The sequence below is a fragment of the Capra hircus genome, chromosome 18 (assembly GCF_001704415.2).
Source record: "Capra hircus breed San Clemente chromosome 18, ASM170441v1, whole genome shotgun sequence".
Taxonomy (NCBI): domain Eukaryota; kingdom Metazoa; phylum Chordata; class Mammalia; order Artiodactyla; family Bovidae; genus Capra; species Capra hircus.
Window position 1 is genome coordinate 65,943,205 of NC_030825.1, and position 20,896 is coordinate 65,964,100.

Sequence of the window (20,896 nt, forward strand, 5' to 3'; positions counted from 1 at the left end):
CTGTCCTGGGGTTGCTGGGGGTTGCAGTTTTAGAACATAAAAGTGACTCCCGACAGTGACTGCCTCCCCAGTGCAGGTGTCTCGTGGGAACTGAGCTGCTGGTACCGCCACGTCTCGTTAGTCATGATGAGCAGTGTGGCTCACGTCTTCCCCTCCCAGCGCCTCTCCAGCCCTCCTCTGCTTCCCCTTTCCCGAACTATGGTTTCAGACACTTAGGAGCCCTCCCTTGTCCCCTGTCACCCATCCCCTCCTGTTGGGCAAAGCCTCCCAGTGACGTTTGTCCTGTGTGCCCACGTCTGGGCTGCTGAGGGCACTGGCGCTGTCGTGTGTGGTGCTGGGGCTGCTGCAGAAGCGTGCTCTTTCCACTCCTAGTCACTCGGTGGCCCCGCTGGCCTGTGAGCGTCTGTGTGTGGCCTTCGGCGGCCCCTCCGAGGGGCCTCCCAGCCTCTGCCCCCTGCTCTCCACACACCTCCACCTGAGGATCTCAGGGGCCGCCAATGAGCACGCCTGGCAGAGAACCCATCCCGGTGCTCACTCCTCCCCTCCCACGCTCGAGCACATGGTCCTGCCGTCCGCGCAGGTTGGAGACTGGATGCCTCCCCAGACCCTCGCCCCCACCTCCAGCAGCCCTGCATCCGGCCGTCCCGACAGTGACTGCCTCCCCAGTGCAGGTGTCTCGGCGCATGACCCTGGGGTGTCAGCAAGTCTCCACAGTAAACTCCTGCTTGGTCCTCAGCCCTTCTGCACTCAGGTTCCCAGGCTGTAGTTTTCCTTTCACCTGGCGGAAGAGATCTTGGCACACTTCGTGGCCAGTTCTTGAACCAGAGTCTAGGTTACACCTTTTAGGGAAAGTATTTCTTATTTACTGCTTGTTTAGTAACTTTAAAAGTGAAAGTGAAGTTGCTCAGTCGTGTCCGACTCTTGGAGACCCCATGGACTGTAGCCCGCCAGGCTCCTCTGTCCATGGGATTTTGCAGGCAAGAATACTGGAGTGGGTGGCCATTTCCTTCTCCAGGGGATCTTCCTGACCCAGGGATCGAACCCAGGTCTCCCGCCATTGCAGGCAGATGCTTTACCTTCTGAGTCACCAGGGAAGCCCCTTAGTAACTTTATCCTTTGTCTACTCAACATAAAAATGTGCCCACGTTTCTTCCACTTGAAGCAAGTAAAAAAAAAAATATTCCTGTTTCATATTCATCCACTCTCTAGGGCATTTCATTGTTTACATTTCGTCACTCACAGACAGTGCTACCAAGAACATTCGTATGTATTGGCCATCTTGCACACGATTAGGCCTGTCTTTTGTTATTTCTAGGGGTAAAATTGGTGGCTTGTAGCCTGTGCAAACTTTCAAGTTTAGGTGACAATTGCAGTGGTTTTCTAAAAGAGATCTGCCTATCCAGAATTCTCTAGATTCCACTGACTATGTCCTATTCTGTCCTTCATGGTCTCAGGCACATTTATTTTTGCTTAACAAACTGACAAAATTGTCTTAGGTGAGCTTGCCTTGTATTTCCTTAATTGTTCACAAGCTTTAGCTTCTCATCATATAATTATCGGCCCATTTGTACAGTTGTCCTCCTCATCTGCAGGTTCTGGATTCATCAAGCATGGATTGAAGAGACTGGGGGAAAAGAATAATCCCAGAAAGCTCGAAAAAGCAAAACTTAAGTTTGCCTTGTGCTGGCAATTATTTACATAGCATTTACATTGCATTAGATATTACAAGCACTCTAGAGACGATTTAAAGTACTCAGGAGGATGTGTGTAGGTTATGTGCAAAAACTGCCATTTTAAGTAAAGGACTTGAGCATCTTTGGATTTGGGTGTTGAGCAGGAGTGTCTGATACCAGTTATTCCCCTGTGGATACTGACGAACAACTGTGTTTTCTTCTTTGAAATGTCAGTTCATCGAAAATGCCAGGTGTTCTGTTAACTTTGTTTGACTTTTGTTTTTAGGGATTTTTGTACGTTACTGATACTTTTATCAGTTACAGGTGCTGCTCCATCCCTAATATCAAAAAGATGTTCTCATTATAAGACGTTCTAAGCTTGGCACCTGACATTTAACTCTTTCTGGTGTGAGGTAGAATTTGAGGACAGTGTGAGACAGGAATCCGGTATTCTGCTTCCCAGCGTGTCCCGCATTTTTCTAGCTCCATTTACTGTGTATTCTTTGCTTTCACTGTGAGCTACTCCCTTCTCTGCCATTCCCTAGAGCTCCATGTGTGTGCGTTTCCTGGACTCTCTGTTATTTTTCCATTGCCTGTTTGTCTTTAGTTTTGGTTTAGTTTGTCTTTCTTTTCCTGCTGAAGTTGTTAAGTTAGGCTGTTGACTTGAGATCTTTTTTCTTTTTCACTGAAAGTGTTTATAGCTACATATCTCCCTCTTAACTGCACTCACTGCATCCTGTAAGTTTTGGTATTCTGTTTTCATTAGAAATAAATCATACTTTGTTTGATATCTTTTTAAATCTATTGAGATTTAATTTGTGATTTAACCTGTGGTCTGTTTTGGAAAATGTTCCATGTATACTTGGGAAGAATGTGTATGCTATTGTTGTTGTGTAGAATGTTCTGTACGTATCTGTTAGATACGGTTGGTTTATGTTAAGTCTTCTGTTTCTCTACTTATCCTTGGTCTGGTTGTGTTCTCCATTATTCAGAATGGGATATTGAAGTCTCCATGTTTATTTGTAGTGTTGTCTTTTCTCTCGTCCATTCTTTCATTCTTTGGTTCATGTATTTTGATCTTCTTTCATTATATAGTTGTTTACAATTATATTTTCTTGCTGTATTATAGCTTTCACTTATATCTTTCATTGTTGCTTGTAATCTTTTTTGATTCAAAGGCTGTTTTGTCTGATTTTAATGTAGACAGTTTTGTCTGCTCTCTTTTTGTTAGTATTTGTACAGAGTCTTCTTCCACCTTTTGACTTTCAGTCTGTTTGTGTCTTTGTATCTGAAGTGAGTCTCTAGTGGAAAGCATATAGTTGGATCATGTGTTCTCAATTCTGCTAATCTCTGTCTTAATTGAAGAGTTTAGCCATTTACATTTAAAGTGATTGTTGATACGGAGAGACTTCTGTCATTTTGATATTTGATTTCTATGTGTATTCTCATTCTTGCTTTATAGTCTGGTTGACATTTTGTAGTGAAACATTTAAATTCATTTTTCATTTCCTTCTGCATACGTTCTCTAGGTATTTATGGCTATCATGGGATTATATTTGATGTCTGTATTAAACTTTTAACATTAATATGATTTTATACCAGCCTCACTTCAGCAACAACAGAAATCCTTTACAGCTCTGCCATTGCCCCTTTCAAGTGTTTGTGTCACAAAATTACATCTTTATGTGTTGTACGTCTAGAAACTTAAAACTGCTAATTCTTTTAAATGTGTTGGTGTCTTAAATTTCTAGGAAGCTACACATGGACTTAGAAACTAAAGTTATAATAATACTAGCCTTTAGGTTAATACTTTTAAAAAACAATCTTCTAAATCATGTAAATACACAATGTAGAGCTATAAAATAATTCTTTTATAACTGCCCATGTATTTACTATTATAAAGCTCTTTATTTCTTCATATGGTTTTGAATTACTGGCTAGTGTTCTTACATTTCACCCTGGAAGTCCTCCTGAAGATATTTTTTACAGAGCAGACCCCGTGGTAACAAACCCCTCCAACTTTTGTATATTGAGACATCTTAATTTCTTCCTTGCTCTTTCGAAGGACAGTTTTGCCGGATACAGGATTCTTACTTGACACTTTTTGTTTGTTTTACACTTGAATATATTGAACCACTGCTTTGTGGCCTCCCAAGTTTCTGATGAGAAATCTGATAATCTTATTGAGAATCACTTGTATATAGCAGGTTGCTTCGTACTTGCTATACTTTTTCTTTGGCTTACAAAAGTTTGTTTACAGTTTCCTCAGTGTGTGTCTCAGTTTATTTTTCTTGGAATTCATTGAACTTCTTGGATGTTTCATCCATTTTGGAACGTCTTCAGCTCTGCAGATACTCTCTTTGATCCTTTATCTCTTGTCTTTCTGGGAATGTCTCAGTGAGTATGTTGGTTCATTAAGTGTATCACAGGTGCCTTAGGCTCTACTCAGTATTGTTCAATCTTTTCTTTTTGTCTGTTTGTTAGACTCAATATTTAACATTATTCTATCTTCAACTTGGCAGATTATTTCTTTTTTCTATATAAATTTTCATTTGAATCATTCCAGTGAGTTTTTCACTTTAGTTAATGAAGTTTTTGCTCCTGAGTTTCCTTCTTATTTCTTTCGCTCTCTTCTTTTTCTGACTGCACTTTGTGGCTTGTGAGATCTTAATTCCCTGACCAGGGATTGAACCTGGGTCCCTGGCAGTGAGAGCCTGGAGTATTAACTACTGAACCTGTGGGAATTCCCTCTTTTTCATTTCTTTTTAGGTTTTCTTTCTTTGTATTGATAGTTCCATTTTGTTTTTACCTAGTTTTCTTGACTTTCTCTGTATCTTTCTTTCATTCCTTGAGCTTTTATAAGATAGTTGTTGCAAAGCCTTTGTCCAATAAGTTTTCAGTAGATTTTTTTTTTTTTAACAGATTTTGGAGGGCTTCTAAACATTAGCTACCATCATCAGACTCATTAGCCTCTTGGCATTGATGTATGGCAATATATGCATGGAGTATTGCCAACATAAGAATTCCACTGACTCTCATTACATAAACACAACTGATTAAGTCAGTGCCTGTGTGACTCAGTGCCTTGCCTTCCCTTTGTCTGTTTCCTAGTTGTTATCTTATGGCTCAAACCTTAGCCTTCTGATCATATAGTTGGTCTTTCAGGTTTTGAACTGAGTCATCTCTTCAGCATAAACTGTCTGGACCCACATGCATTATTTATTTGCATAACTATCCAGTCTGGAATTGACTGTGTCTTTTTCCAGCACCCCATCCCCTCACACAGCCACTCCTCTGGGCCCCTCTTTCAAGGTTTTAACAGTCCAAGATCAGGAGAGAAATAAATTGTTATCCTGGGATTCAGAGGTAGGGAAACATGGCAGACACAGAGGCACTGTTTTCATCTTCAGTTTTTACACTGAAATATTGATCTTCCATGCTGGCATCATTAACAGGTCTTTCTGTATGTTGAATTTCTTTCAGGTGACAAAGGAAAACCCAAGACCAGAGAATCTACCACTTCTGAGCCATCTCTGTTTGAGGGAGCCTCAGTCCAAGAACAGCTAACACAAAGAGTTTCAGAGGACTCCCAGTTGGGCCAAATCAATGATCAAGAAGAGCCATTGGAAAGGCATGAAGGATGCTTGAGACCAGAGATAGAACCCCAGAACGGGAAGCTCCCTGGGAATCCAAGCTGTGTACATGGCAGCTTAGGGACAGCTGGTGGTGTGTGTTCAAGGATCGTAGAGGAGCCAGTCCCTCCAGGGGGTGCTGTCCTTGACCGTGACTCCTGTGAATCAGTTAAAGATCCCCTGATTCAGGAAGAGGAAAGTCTCTTCAAATGCAATGAGTGTGGGAAAGTTTTTAATAAGAAACGCCTCCTTGCTCGACATGAGAGGATTCATTCTGGAGTGAAGCCCTATGAATGCACTGAGTGTGGGAAAACCTTTAGTAAGAGCACTTATCTCCTTCAACACCACATGGTCCACACCGGAGAGAAGCCCTATAAGTGCATGGAGTGTGGCAAGGCCTTCAACCGCAAGTCGCACCTGACACAACACCAGCGGATTCACAGTGGGGAGAAGCCCTACAAGTGCAGTGAGTGTGGAAAGGCCTTCACCCACCGCTCCACTTTTGTTTTGCATAACAGGAGCCACACTGGAGAAAAACCGTTTGTGTGCAAAGAATGTGGAAAAGCCTTCCGAGATAGGCCGGGTTTCATTCGACATTACATCATCCACAGTGGCGAGAATCCATATGAGTGCTTCGAGTGTGGCAAGGTCTTCAAACACAGGTCATACCTCATGTGGCACCAGCAGACCCACACTGGGGAGAAGCCCTACGAGTGCAGCGAATGTGGGAAAGCCTTCTGTGAGAGCGCAGCCCTCATTCACCACTACGTCATCCACACCGGGGAGAAGCCCTTCGAGTGCCTCGAGTGCGGGAAGGCCTTCAACCACAGGTCATACCTCAAGAGGCACCAGCGGATCCACACTGGGGAGAAGCCCTATGTGTGCACCGAGTGTGGAAAGGCCTTCACCCACTGTTCCACTTTTATCTTACATAAAAGAGCCCACACTGGCGAGAAACCTTTTGAGTGCAAAGAATGTAGGAAAGCCTTTAGCAATCGGGCAGACCTCATTCGGCACTTCAGCATCCACACTGGAGAGAAGCCTTATGAGTGCACAGAATGTGGGAAGGCCTTCAACCGCAGGTCTGGCCTCACCAGACACCAGCGGATTCACAGTGGAGAGAAGCCCTATGAATGCATGGAGTGTGGGAAAACCTTCTGCTGGAGCACAAACCTCATTCGACACTCCATCATCCACACTGGAGAGAAGCCCTATGAGTGCAGTGAGTGTGGAAAGGCCTTCAGTCGCAGCTCGTCCCTTACTCAGCACCAGAGGGTTCATACTGGGAGAGACCCTGTCAGTGTGACAGAAGTGGGAAGACCCTTTACAAGTGGGCAAACCTCAGTCAACCTTCAAGAACTCCTATTGGGGAAAGACTTTTTGAATGTAACCACTGAGGAAAATCTTTTGCCAGAAGAAACATCTTACTCAGAATCTGATCATTCATACCAAAGAGAAATGCCACAGTTTTCTTCCCTGTGAGAAAAACTATTGCAGGATATTAATTATCGTCTAAAGACTCATATTGGAAATTGACCCAACCTAGAGCCTTATGCTGCACGTGAGAATTCATCAAGGAGAGAGACCCAGTGGTTATGCACTTCCATCTTCTTAGTTTACATTTCACTATTATCTCAGGAATTTTTTTTCAAAAAGAAGGGAGAGACTTAGAAAATGAACTGCAAAAAGGTTTCTTTCAGACTTCCTTGCCAAACTGGCGCTTTGTCATAGATTTCTTAGTTAACTGGTAGGAAGAGGGTTTTGTTTCCATGGTAAAGAACCTATACTATGTGTCTTGTATATACATTCGTTGCTATCCAGTGTAAGGTGAGTTAGACAGGTCTGGAACCTTTCATCGAACATCTTTGTTCTAAAACACTGTCTCTATTCTTAAGGAGCTTAAATTTTGATTTGAGCCACTAAATACTTTTATATTTAAGGAGCTAAGAATTCACATATGAATGGGCATGTTGTTTTGCACCGTTTAAGACTAGGCTTTTATTTTTTAAAGACAAACCTTTTTTATATGGTTTTAAAGAGCTAATACGCAGACTTTTTCTTGGTCCTGTACTAATCCTGGTTTACTGATTGTTCTAGTTATATGGTAAGTCTTTTAATTGGGTAAAGTGATTCCTCTTTACCCAGTTCAGTCTTCTTATTTAAAACTTCAGTCTTCTTATTTAAAACTGATTTAGCATTCTTATTATTTTGAATTTCCATATAAAGTTTTATGTGTTTACTAGAAAAATTGAATTTTAAAAGAAATGGAGTTAAATTGGCAGAATAATATGTTTAGAGTTAGCATGTTTGCTGTCTTGAGTCTTCCAGTTTATGAATGTATTATGTCTGTATATTTATTTGCTATCTCTTGATTTATTTCATTATTGTTTAATAAGTCTCAATAATAGGTCCTATACAGTTTTTATAAGATTTATATATAGATGTGGGGTTTTTGTTTGGTTATTTTTAGTAATTATAGATTGCATTGATTTAAAAATTTTCAACTTCCATATAGTCTTTAGTATATATATATTTTTCATATCCTACAATCTTGCTATTTCTTTTGATAGAATGCTTGGGATTTTCTACATAGAAATATCCTCTGCAAGTAGAGAAGTTTTACTTATTTCTTCTCATCTGTATACCTGTCATTTCCTTTTCTTATCTCGTTGGACTAGCTAGGACTTCCAATATGATTTTGAATACTGGTAGTGAGAAAACATGTCCTTGGCTGGTTCCTGATATTAGGGGGAAAACATTCAGATTTTCATCATAAACTATGGTGTTAGTTGTAAGGTTTTCTTCATAGAGCTTTCTTTATCAAGCTTAGAAAGTTTCCCATATTCCTAATTGGCTGAGAATTTTTGTTGCTATGAATGAGTATTGAATTTGTCAAATGGTTTTCTTTTAATCAACTGATAGAATCTTGGTGTTTTTTTCCTCTGTAGCCTGTTGTTATATATTACGTTTATTTGAGTTTTGAATGTTGAGCCAGGCTTGTATCCTTGGAATAAGCCCTACTTGGTCATGGAGTACAGTTAATTTCATATATGTTACTGTATTTAATATGCTGGTATTTTGTTGAGGAAGTTTTCCTTTCATTTTATGAGTGACAGTGGTACGTATTAAGTAGTTTTATTTATTTCTTTTTTTTTTTTCTTTCTTTTTCCATTGTCATTGTCTGAGTTTGGTGTCTAGGTGATTCTGGCCTCTTAACATATGTTAAAAGGTGTTCTATTATTCAGAAGACAGTGTATAGTATAGAATTGGTTTGGTGTGTTCTTTTAATGATTGGTAGTATTCTCCAGTGAACCATTTAGTCTTGAAGAGTTTCCTTTTGAATGCTTCTTAATTACTTATTTATTTTATTTAATATGTATGGAACTATTCAGTTTCTATTTCATATTGGATACGTTTTTATAGTTTATCTTTTTCTAGAAATTGTCCCATTTCATCTAAATGTTCTTTTGTTCAAAGTGTTCCTTTATTATCATTCTGATGGCAGCAGAATCTGTATTTATAACCCATATTTTATTCCTGATGTTGGAAATGTGTTCTCTTTTATCTTTGTCTTCTCAGACATTTATCAATTTTTAAAATCATTTACCAAAAAACAGCACTTTATATCATGTTTTCCTCTGTCTTTTCCTGATTTCACCGATTTTTTTTCCCTGATCCTTATTACATCATTTCTTCTATTTGCTTTGGTACTATTTCCCTCTGCAGTTTCTTGAGGTGGGTGCTTATTGATTGAGGTTTTTTGTTTTTTTTTTTTTCACTTTATTAATATAAGCATTAAATTCTATAAATTTCCCTCAGTACTGTTGTAGTTTATTATGTTCTAATTACATTTCATCCAGGTCTAAATATTTCTTTATTCAGGACTGTCTGTGTAACCCATCGATTATTTAGAAGTATGTCGTTAAATTTTGCAGTGTTTGGAGTATTTTGTGCTTTCTTCTTGTTTTTGATTTCATTTGTTTTATATTTGATTTGACTATTTAAATTTGTTGTGGTTTGTTTTATGATCCAAGATATAGTCTATCTTGAATGTTCAATAAGGCTGCTGGGAAAGAATGTGTATCCTACTGTCATTGAGTGGAGTTTGTACATGTGTGTTCCTGATCCTGTTCATTGATGATGTTTTTCCGATTTTGTCTGCTGATTTCCTGCCTCGAATTTCTATCAGTAGCTGAAAAGGGGGGTGTTGTCCTGCAGTTTAATTCTAGAACTGTCTCTTCCTCCTTGAAGTTCTATCAGTTTTCACTTCTTGCATTTCAAAGCTCTGTTACTTGGTACAGATGCATTTAGGATTGCTATGTTATCCTGCTGTATTGACCCTTTTATCATTATTCTTTGTTTTCTTTATGCTCCTGTGAAATTTTTTTGCTTTGAAGTATACTTTATCTGATATTAATATAGTCACTTGAGATTTTTGGTTAATGTTTGCATGGTTTATATTTTTCCATAATAATTATATTTTCAACCTTATCTATATTGTTACATTGCAAGTAATGTAATATGTGAAGAGCATATACTTGCCTCATTTTTTAATGTCCATTTTACTGATTTCTTTTTAAAAATTGGTATGTTAGGGTCATTTAAGTTTAAAATAATTATTGATACTTTCAGGGCTTACACTTACATTTTATGATGTTTTTGTTACCTGGTTTTTGTTGCCCTGTTGTTTGGTTTTGGGAGGTACTTTTGTTTGTTTTGCCTTCTTTTGAGTTACTTTAATGTTAGGAATTCCACTTGATATATCTGTGATGTTTTTGAGACTATGTCTTGTTTTTTAGTGGTTACTTTAGGTATTATATTATACATACATATCGGAGTGTACAGTATCAACACTGTAGCACTCTGACATACAGAGACTTACTTCCGTTGGGTGCGTCATTCCTCATTCTTTAACTGTCTATAAAGTATTGCCTTTTTGTATGCTGAGCACCATATTGGATTTTTTTTTCTTTTTTGCTTCAGCTGTCAAACCACTTTTGCAAAACTCATAAGAAGCACAGTCTGTTTACTTTTACTCATTACATTGTTCTTTTCTTTCTTCTTAAAATCCCAGATTTCTTCCATGAACAGTTTTCTTTTTAAATTTTTTACCCCAGGAACACCTGTAGCCTGTCTTTTGTGGTAGGTTTTCTGGTAACAGATGTTTTTGTTTTCCTTCTTCTGAGAATGTCTGTTTCTCCTTCATTCCCAAAGGATGGTTTTGTGGGCTATAGGATTCAGGGTCAACAGTGCTTTTCTTTTAGTGCTTGAAAGGCAAGTCATCTCCTTTGTCTTCCATGGTTTCAGATGAGAAATCTGCTGCCATTTGACTCATTATTTCTGTATCTGTACTGTATCCATTTTGTCAAGTACTTTGAGTATTTTTTCTTTGTATGTAGAGTTCAGAAGCTTGATCATGATGCAACCTGCCATAACATTTGGGGGGCTTATCCTGCCTGGTGTTTGCTTAACTTTTAAAATTTTGTAGTATATGCCATTTTGAAAAATTGGGAAATTTTTAGTTGTGCTTCAAAGAGTTTTTTCAGCCCTTCTCTTTCAGGGGCTCCAGTAACATGAATGGTGTGCTCTTGTTCTTGTTCCATAGGACCCTCAGATTTGTACCTTTTGTTTCCCCAGGGTATTTTTCTCTGTTGCTTATATTAATTAATTTCCATTGAGCTCTCTCTGAGCTCACTGATTCCTTCTCTCTCATGTATAATCTACTATTGAGCCCACCCAGTGAATTTTCATTTTGGTTTTTCAATTTTTCAGTTGTTTGATTTTCTGTTTTGTTCTTTTATACATCTTCTATTTCTTTGCCTAGTTTATGATGCCAAAGAAGGACTCAGAACACAGCAAAACATGTAGTCCAAAGTCATTGGTCTCTGGTAGTTTATCTTAATTATTAGAAATCCTAAATTACCTGGAGGAATGGAAGACCTGCAGTCTTCTTTGTTGTTATCCATAAATAGTTCTCAAGAAAATAAAACTGGGCGACCTTCAGCTTGTTCAGAGTTCTGTTCCCCAGAGATTTGTGTGTGAGATTTCATTGCTCAGTAAGACTTGTCACAACCTGAAGAGTAGGGGCTACTCCTCTTGCGCAGTCACTATTCCTCTTTGTGGTTGAACACATTCCCCCAGTTTGCCAACGTGTGTAGGACCTCTGTCTGTCTTTCATGCCTCTGTTTTTGGTCTTTAACTTCTCCCTCTTAATTCCCTTATGTGTCCATAATCTGTACCTGTGTTCCTCACCCCTAGGCACTTCATGGAGAAGGCAATGGCGCCCCACTCCAGTGCTCTCGCCTGGAAAATCCTATGGATGGAGGAGCCTGGTAGGTTGCGGTCCATGGGGTCGCTAAGAGTCCGACACAACTGAGCGACCTCACTTTCACGCATTAGAGAAGCAAATGGCAACCCACTCCAGTGTTCTTGCTTGGAGAATCCCAGGGACGGGGGAGCCTGGTGGGCTGCCATCTATGGGGTCGCACAGAGTTGGACACGACTGAAACCACTTAGCAGCAGCAGCAGCAGGCACTTTATGCCTCGCTTGTTCATTGAACTGTGCCCTTGTATTTTCTCTCACAGATACACGCTGTGTGACCGTTCAGTCCACTACCTGTCCTCACCCCCTCCTGTCCCTCTCACACCAGTGACAACTAAAGGGGGATTTCTGTCACGGCCTCCTGGCTTAAGCAGGTCTTAGAGTTCCCTTCTGTCCTCTTCCCCCTACCTCCCAGCCCCCTTTGAACTGCTCCCCACCTCTCTGACTTCAATGTCCTTCCCTGGTTTCTCAGTTCTTGCCCTTCTTCAGAGAATCTGTCTTCAGCCCCTGTTTAGTATTAAACAGTGTGCTTCCCGGGTTCCATCCAAGGCCACTGTTTTCTCACTTGCGATGTGTTCCATGAGTGAGTTAATTCCCATTGAAGGTATTTTACACTCAGTCAGCTACAGAGTTCCCCCAAATCTGTGTCTCCAGCGTGACTGTGTCTCATGTCTGTTGTCCATTGTTCGTAATTCCACGCCTTCTGTGTGTCCATACACACTGAATCTATGCACGTGTCGCTTGGCCAGAATCCGCGCCATGAGGGTGCACCCACAGAAGCTGTAAGAGCAGGCCGGCACGTGGTGTTGCTGTACATCCGCCACTGGCGTGAGTGTTTAAACACGTCGACTCTTAACCTTCCTAGCAAGTTGATGTGGTAGGTAGTATTACCCTCATGTTACAGTGAAAACCGAGGAATAGAAAGGAATTTGCCCAAAGTTGTACTGTTGTTACGAAGTATGAGGTTAGGGATTGGAGGCCATTTAGGCTGGCTACAGAGTCCATGCCCATATCCCTTCCCCAGATTGCTTCATATAGTGTGAACCCTTGTTTTCCTTGTCACTACTCATTTTTACTAAAATGGATCAAGTAATATGTGTTGATCTCTGACCCCCGTTTCTCATTCTGCAGTATGTCTTGGCCACCCTTTCAGTTTGAGTGGGAAACCATATCCAGTCATCAGTGCTTACATCATCTCATAACTTTGTCAAAGATATAGATAATCTCTTGAGTCTGAAGTAGCAGAGAGATCGAAGAAGGCTAAGGTTGATTTGATTTTTGGACACTGTGTTTGAGGTGCCTGAGAAACATCTAAGTGAATCCCGCTGTCTTGTGTCTGGTTGAGCAAGCCACCTTACAGCCATTTCTCTTTCATCATCCTCACCTCCAGCCACTGTCCCATTCTGTTCCTTTAACCTTTTCGTTTCCCTCATCAGACACATTAACATTTCTGTTTCCTTCAGTATATGTGTGTGTTAGTGAATGGCCACACACAGCAGTGTATTTTTACATTGATTGCCTCTCTCCCTCACAGAGTGTTCACACAAAGCTGTGTATATAATGGGTACCGTGTATGACATACTGTTGCCCACAGAGAGAAACCACATGCGCTTATATGCACAGAATGGTCAGACTTAAGAGTCATGATGAGTGACTGTTGAAAGTCCTCAGGATTATCCAGGTCACGATTACTAGGAAAACATCGCAGAACTCAGCGTATTTTCATGCTCAACATCGATGTTTTACAGCAGCAAAAGATGACAGAGCGATCTCAGACAAGCGGAAAGGCACGAGGGCTGCAGTCCAGAGGAAGCCAGGAACGAGCTTTAGGAGTTCTAGTGAAGTTGCTGTCGTGTCCGACTCTGTGGTCCCATTGACTGCAGCCTACCAGGCTCCTCCATCCATGCAATTTTCCAGGCAAGAGTACTGGAGTGGGTGGCCATTCCCTCCTCCAGGGGATCTTCTGAGCCAGGGATCAAACCCAGGTCTCCCTCGTTGCAGGCAGATGCTTTACCGTCTGAGCCACCAGGGAAGCCTTGGAGTTCTGAGCACTTAGTTTAAGTTGTGTCAGTGAATTTCAAGAGCATGTGTGAAATGGCTCCTAGGGGAGCTCATTACAACCTCAGAGCCCAGTATTTTTACTGGGCACTCTGCTTGGAACGTAACATTTTTGACCTTCAGAAGCATAGCAGGTCAGCAGCAAAATACAGAGACAGCACCTATACTGAGCCATTCATCCTTCCTGGGCATGATAGCAAACATCCCAAAGTCTAAGTCCCTAAACTTTAGCCAAGGGCAAACTGTGAAGTTCGAAGGATAGCACCGCATGTTAACTCATTTTCACAGTGACTTAAATGATACCAAAATAGGGAAGAAGTTCAAATTTCTTTAACAAATACTAAGCAAATACAGTTGGCAATGACAAAAATAAGTCATAGCTTTGAGGCGAAGGTTTAAATATATATAAATCATTGTAACAATAGTTATATCACAGCAGAAATTCTACACGTGTTCAGGATTTAATGATGACAAAATATACAGACTATCTGGTGAGAAAGAATCATGCCTCAATAAATCTTTTATCTGTTTAGACACATTGCCAAGTGATTTGACTTGCAAATATTCCCTGTATTGGCCTCTCTTTCTACAGAGATGTTAACAACCAAGTTAATGCCATGTATTTCCATTGCACATATGTCAACAGTTTCTCCTTTATTCTTTCTTCCTACTGTTGAAACTTGTAGCCTTTGACTTCAAGAAAGAGAAGATTAACGAATATGGGGTCATAATTCCTGCGTTGTTAAATGTGCATCACTAGAGATTAAAGACTGTGTTGTTGCAGGCTTAGTCAAGTTGATGGACCTGTCTGAGTTTTACTGAGATGGTCATGGGAGTGTTCTTTTCAGCTGGGAGGGCCCTCTCCAGAGACGCGATATTGGAGACCTATACGAATCTGGTCTCTGTTTGTACATGCCGCTCCCCTTTGTACTCAGGGTCTGACCCATAGGCCACCTTTCCTGTCTCAGTTGTGGGATGCCCCACGGCCTCTGGGGTCAGTGACATCATCCTTGAAATTTGATGGTTAAAGATTTGTAATCTGTTCACAGGTATGTTACATACCTGACAGTTGAATAGTCTAAGCTAAATTATAAATGGGTAACTTACTTTGCCTTCCTTGAAGCAGTGTCAAGAGCATAGGCCTCTAATCAGATCACCTCATTATGCTTCTGTCCTTGTTCTAACCAGATGGATGGCTTGAAGGAAATTTCTTGTCTACTGTGATTTTTTAATTTGGAGATCCATGTTTTAAGCATATACTTGTTGGTTTTGTTTCCCCTCTGCCTATTTTTTGGTCTCCATGTCTCTCTTGATTGTTTGATTGACTGCTGGGCCCCAGCAGCTTCCTGGATGTTAGTTCCCAGACCAGGGATCAAACCTGGACCCTCTGCACTGAGAGCACAGAGCCCTAACCATTAAACCACCGGAGGATTCCAAGACTGCCCCTCTCAGGGCTAGCCAGTTCTTAGAGGTAACAGACTACTCTTAGGGGCTATTCCTTTCATCTGTAAATCAAACAACCCCAAACCCCTAATAGAAACCCCTTCTCTTTCTGACTCTTACACTTCAATAGACTATACTTCTCATCCCCTAATGGCCTGTGCCAGGCAAATAAGGACGGCCTCCATGCTCCAAGGCCTGACAGTATTCAGACTAGCCAATACCAAGCCGTTCATCCTGCCTTGCCTCGCCTTTCCTGTCGAAAACAAGCTCTGGATCGCCCTTTGTTTGCTTCTGTCCCCTGAGCCGTCCCAATCTTCCCCCTTGGGCCCTTTGCGATGTTCCCCGTCTCAAGTTTTTAGCGATGTGTGGAGCATAAATTTGCCCCCTTGTGTCAGTTATTACCATTTCTGTGTATCTTACTGTGGTAGATTAAACAGTTCCTGGGTATATTTCTAGAACACGCACGAAACATATTACAACTTCCTCGTAAGGGCCTACAAGGCTCTACACAGGGAGCCTGAAAGTGATACTGGGGATGAACAGAAAGCAGCAGATGACAGAACTCCAGGGTCAGGACCCCAGTGTGACATTCCTTTGTGGTTTGCACGGAAGAAAACTACGTTACGCAGAAGTGTGAGCGCCGGCACTGGGCCAATGACGGCTGAGGGAGGGGGCGGGAGTTCCGGGCCTTTAACGCCTGTGCGTCATCAGTCGGGGCCCAGCGCGTGCCTGGGGCTGCAAGGACCGAGAAGCCGGCGCGGCCGCGCTTCCCCGGCAGGCGCTGGGGAGGCCGGCGAGGAAGCTGCATCTCAGCTCCGCGTCGGTCAGTGCACGAGCCTGACACGCGCCCCGGGTCCTCCGTCCCGGGGGGGACTCCTGAGCGCTCGCCGGGGTCCCGATCCGTCCCCGCAGCTCTGACGCGATAGCCTGGGCCTCTGCGCCTGGGCTACTGAGGCTCGGAGAGCGACGGTCCGCCTCGGCTGGCCCGCCCTAGGCAGGATTCGGGCGGCGGGCGGCGAATCCTGGAGCCGCCTCTTGGCCCCACGCTCTCCACACGGCCCCGCGATGGCGGCGGCGTGGATGGAGCCGACGCGGGTGAGTGGACAGCGTTTTTAGCACTGCTGGTTCGGAGAGGACTCCTGGGCAAAGAGGAGGCTACGTAGCCATCGGGTTGCTCATTGTGCTTGTTGTTGATTTGCAACAACCGGCTTGTCATTTATCCTCAGTCTTAGCACCTTGCCGGGTCTCGGTCAGGTGTGTCATCATTGCGTGAAGGATAAATGAGGCTTTTGAGGTAGAAATTGCTAGGCAGTCAGTGTAGAACTCTGGGACCTGGGTCTTGTTTTCAATAAACATCTCGCAACCCACTCCAGTACTCTTGCCTAGGAAATCACATGGACGGAGGAGCGTTGTCCATGGGGTCGCAAAGAGTCGAACATGACTGAGTGACTTCACTTTCACTTTCCGTTAGCGTAAAGCTTAAACCCTTTGTCCGGAATTCCTGGAATATGTCCTTAGTTTGATAAATTATCAGCACTCAGATCCAGGGAAGTAATTAACTTCTGTTCCATATGCCTGAGAGCAAAACAACTGGTGATCATTAATCTTAAACCCATACATCTGATCCATTGTAAAATGGCCAGGACGCATGAAAAAGGGTGGCGACTTAATCCGAGGAGCAAGAGAAGCCATAAAGATGTTAAACATTTTGACCTTTAAACTGAGTGGTCACAAAAAACGTATTTTAAGGACAGGAGCTAACCAAAAATGTACAGATAAAGCACTCAGTTCAGTTCAGTCGTTCAGTTGTGTCTGACTCTTTGCAACCCGGTGAACTGCAGTACACCAGGCTTCCCTGTCCATCACCAGCTCCCGGGGCTTGCTCAAACTCATGTTATGGTAATGCCATCCAAACATCTCATACTCTGTTGTCCCCTTCTCCTCCTGCCCTCAGTCTTCCCCAGCATCAGGGTCTTTTCCAATGAGTCAGTTCTTGGCATCAGTTGGCCAAAGTATTGGAGTTTCAGCTTCAGCATCAGTCCTTCCAATGAACACCCAGGACTGATCTCCTTTAGGATGGACTGGTTGGATCTCCTTGCAGTCCAAGGGACTCTCAAGAGTCTTCTCCAACACCACAGTTCAAAAGCATCAATTCTTCAGCGCTCAGCTTTCTTCACAGTCCAACTCTCACATCTCACATCATACATGACCACTGGAAAAACCATAGCCTTGAATAGATGGACCTTTGTTGGCAAAGTAATGTCTCTGCTTTTCAATATGCTATCTAGGTTGGTCATAACTTTTCTTCCAAGGCGTAAGCGTCTTTTAATTTCATGGCTGCAGTCACCATCTGCAGTGATTTTGGAGCCCCCCAAAAATAAAGTCTGACACCGTTTCCACTGTTACCCTATCTATTTCCCATGAAGTGATGGGACCGGATGCCATGATCTTTGTTTTCTGAATGTTGAGCTTTAAGCCAACTCTCCTCTTTCACTTTCATCAAGAGGCTTTTTAGCTCCTCTTCACTTTTTGCCATAAGGGTGATGTCATCTGCATATCTGAGGTTATTGATATTTCTCCCAGCAGTCTTGATTCCAGCTTGTGCTTCTTCCAGCCCAGCATTTCTCATGATGTACTCTGCATATAAGTTAAATTAGCACGGTGACAATATATAGCCTTGACGTGCTCCTTTTCCTATTTGGATCCAGTCTGTTGTTCCATGTCCAGTTCTAACTGTTGTTTCCTGACCTGCATACAGGTTTCTCAAGAGGTAAGTCTCTGGTATGGGACCACCTCAGATTCAAAATTAAATTTGTTTTAATTTTAGGTACTTTACTAAATGTTGAGGTACTTTAAAGTTCAAAGAATGTGTATCTTATATGTGGCTGACCATCATCAGTTCAGTTCAGTTGCTCAGTTGTGTCCAACTTTTTGCGACTCCATGAACCGCAGCACGCCAGGCCTCCCTGTCCATCACCAACTCCCGGAGTTTACCCGAACTCATGTCCATTGAGCTGGTGATGCCATCTAACCATCTCAACCTCTGTTGTCCCATTCTCCTCCTGCCTTCAATCTTTCCCAGCATCAGGGTCTTTTCAAATGAGTCAGCTCTTAGTATCAGGTGGCCAGAATACTAGAGTTTCAGCTTCAGCATCAGTCCTTCCAATGAACACCCAGGACTGATCTCCTTTAGGATGGACTGGTTAGATGTCCTTGCAGTCCAAGGGACTCTCAAGAGTCTTCTCCAACACCACAGTTCAAAAACGTCAATTCTTTTTCACTCAGCTTTCTTTATAGTCCGACTCTCACATCTGTACACAAATACTGGAAAAACCATAGCTCTGGTTAGGCAGACCTTTGTCGGCAAAGTAATGTCTCTGTTTTTTAATATGCTATCTAGATTGGTCATAGCTTTTCTTCCAAGGAGCAAGCATCTGTTAATTTCATGGCTGCAGTCACCATCTGCAGTTATTTTGGAGCCCCCCGAAATAAAGTCTGTCACAGTTTCCCCATCTATTTGCCATGCATTATTGGGACCGGGTGCCATCCGTGATCTTAGTTTTTTGCCAGCTTTTTAGTCTCCTCTCTCACTTTCGTCAAGAGGCTCTTTAGTTCCTCTTCGTTTCTGCCATTAGAGTGATGTCTTCTGTGTATCTGAGGTTATTGGTATTTCTCCCAGCAATCTTGACCTAGGTTGTGCTTCACCTAGCCCGGCATTTCACATGATGTACTCTGCATAAAAGTATTTAACTGCATTTTTAAGTATTTAACTATATAATTAACAATACACAGCCTTGACATACTCCTTTCCCAATTCGGAACCAGTCTGTTGTTCCATGTCCAGTTCAAACTGTTGCTTCTTGACCTACATACAGATTTATCGGGAGCCAATAAGTTGGTCTGGTAGTCTCTTCTTTTTAATAATTTTCCACAGTTTATTGTGATCCACACAGTCAAAGGCTTTGGCATAGTCAATAAAGCAGAAGTAGATGTTTTTATAGAACTCTTTTGCTTTTTCTGTGATCCAGTGGCTGTTGACAGTGTGATCTCTGGTTCCTCTGCGTTTTCTAAATTCAGTTTGAACATCTGAAATTTCTCGGTTCATGTACTGTTGAAGCCTGGGTTGGAGAACTTGGAGCATTACTTTGCTAACGTGTGAGATGAGTGCAATTGTGCAGTAGTTTGAACATTCTTTGGCATTGCCATTCTTTAGGTTTGGAATGAAAACTGACCTTTTCCAGTCCTGTGGCCACTGCTGAGTTTTCCAAATTTGCTGACATACTGAGTGCAGCACTTTCACAGCATTGAAGCATGAATGGCACATCATTCTATCACCTCCAGTAGCTTTGTTTGTAGTGATGCTTCCTAAGGCGCGCTTGACTTCACTCTCCAGGATGTCTGGCTCTAGGTGAGTGATCACACCATCGTGGTTATCTGGGTCATTAAGTTTTTTTTTTGTATAGTTCGTCTGTATTCTCGCTACCTCTTCTTAATATCCTCTGCTTCTATTAGGTCCATACTGTTTATGTCCTTTATTGTGCCCATCTTTGCATTAAATGTCCCCTTGGTATTTCTGATTTTCTTGAAGAGATCTCTAGTGTTTCCCATTCTGTTGGTTTCCTCTATTTCTTTGCATTGATCACTGAGGAAAGCTTTCTTCTCTCTCCTTGCTATTCTTTGAAACTCTGTATTTAGATGGATATATCTTTCCTTTTCTCCTTTGCCTTTCATTTCTCTTCTTTTCTCAGCTATTTGTAAGGCCTCCTCAGACAACCATTTTGCCTTTTTGCATTTTTGTCTTTCTTGGGGATGGTCTTGATCACTGCTCCCTGTACAGTGTCACAAACTTCCATCCATAGTTCTTCAGACACTCTGTCTATGAGATCTAATTTTTTGGATCTGTTTGTCACTTCCACTGTAAAATCGTAAGGGATTTGATTTAGGTCATACCTGAATGGTCTAGTGGTTTTCCCTACTTCCTTCAATTTAAGTCTGAATTTGGCAATAAGGAGTTATGATCTGAGCCACAGTCAGCTCCAGGTCTTGTTTTTGCTGACTGAATAGAGCTTCTCCATCTTTGGCTGCAAAGAATGTAGTCAAAGTGATTTCAATATTGACCATCTGGTGATGTCCATGTGTAGAGTCTTCTCTTGTGTTGTTGGAAAAGGGTGTTTACCATGAGCAGTGCGTTCTCTTGGCAAAACTCTGTTAGCCTTTGCCCTGCTTCATTCTGTACTCCAAGGCCAAACTTGCCTGTTACTCCAGGTATCTCTTAACTTCCTACTTTTGCATTCCAGTCCCCTGTGATGAAAAGGACATCTTTTTTGGTGTTCGTTCTAGAAGGTCTTGTAGGTCTTCATAGAACCATTCAACTTCAGCTTCTTCGGCATTAGTGGTTGGGGTATAGACTTGCATTACTGTGATATTGAATGGTTTGCCTTGGAAACAGATCATTCTGTCGTTTTTGAGATTGCACCCATGTGCTGAATTTCGGACTCTTGTTGACTATGAGGACTACTCCATTTCTTCTAAAGGGATTCTTTTCCCAGAGTAGTAGATATAATAGTCATCTGAATTAAATTCACCCAAATCAGTCCATTTCAGTTCACTGATTCCTAAAATGTCGATGTTCATTCTTGCTGTCTCTTTGACCACTTGCAATTTGCCTTGATTCATGGACCTAACATTCCAGGTTCCTATGCAATATTGTTCTTTATAGCCTTGGACTTTACTTCTATCACCACTCATCCACAGCTGGTCCTTGTTTT

General features: G+C 42.0%; 1 protein-coding gene across 1 annotated transcript in view; it reads left to right on the forward strand.

Annotated features, from left to right (window-relative positions):
* LOC102172654 (zinc finger protein 805) overlaps positions 1–20,896 on the forward strand; it is a 43,549-nt gene that overhangs the window by 7,881 nt on the left and 14,772 nt on the right. Inside the window, exon 4 of the mRNA XM_018063504.1 lies at positions 5,157–6,616. Coding sequence (XP_017918993.1) covers positions 5,157–6,616 — 1,460 coding nt within the window. The remainder of the gene's footprint in view (positions 1–5,156; positions 6,617–20,896) is intronic.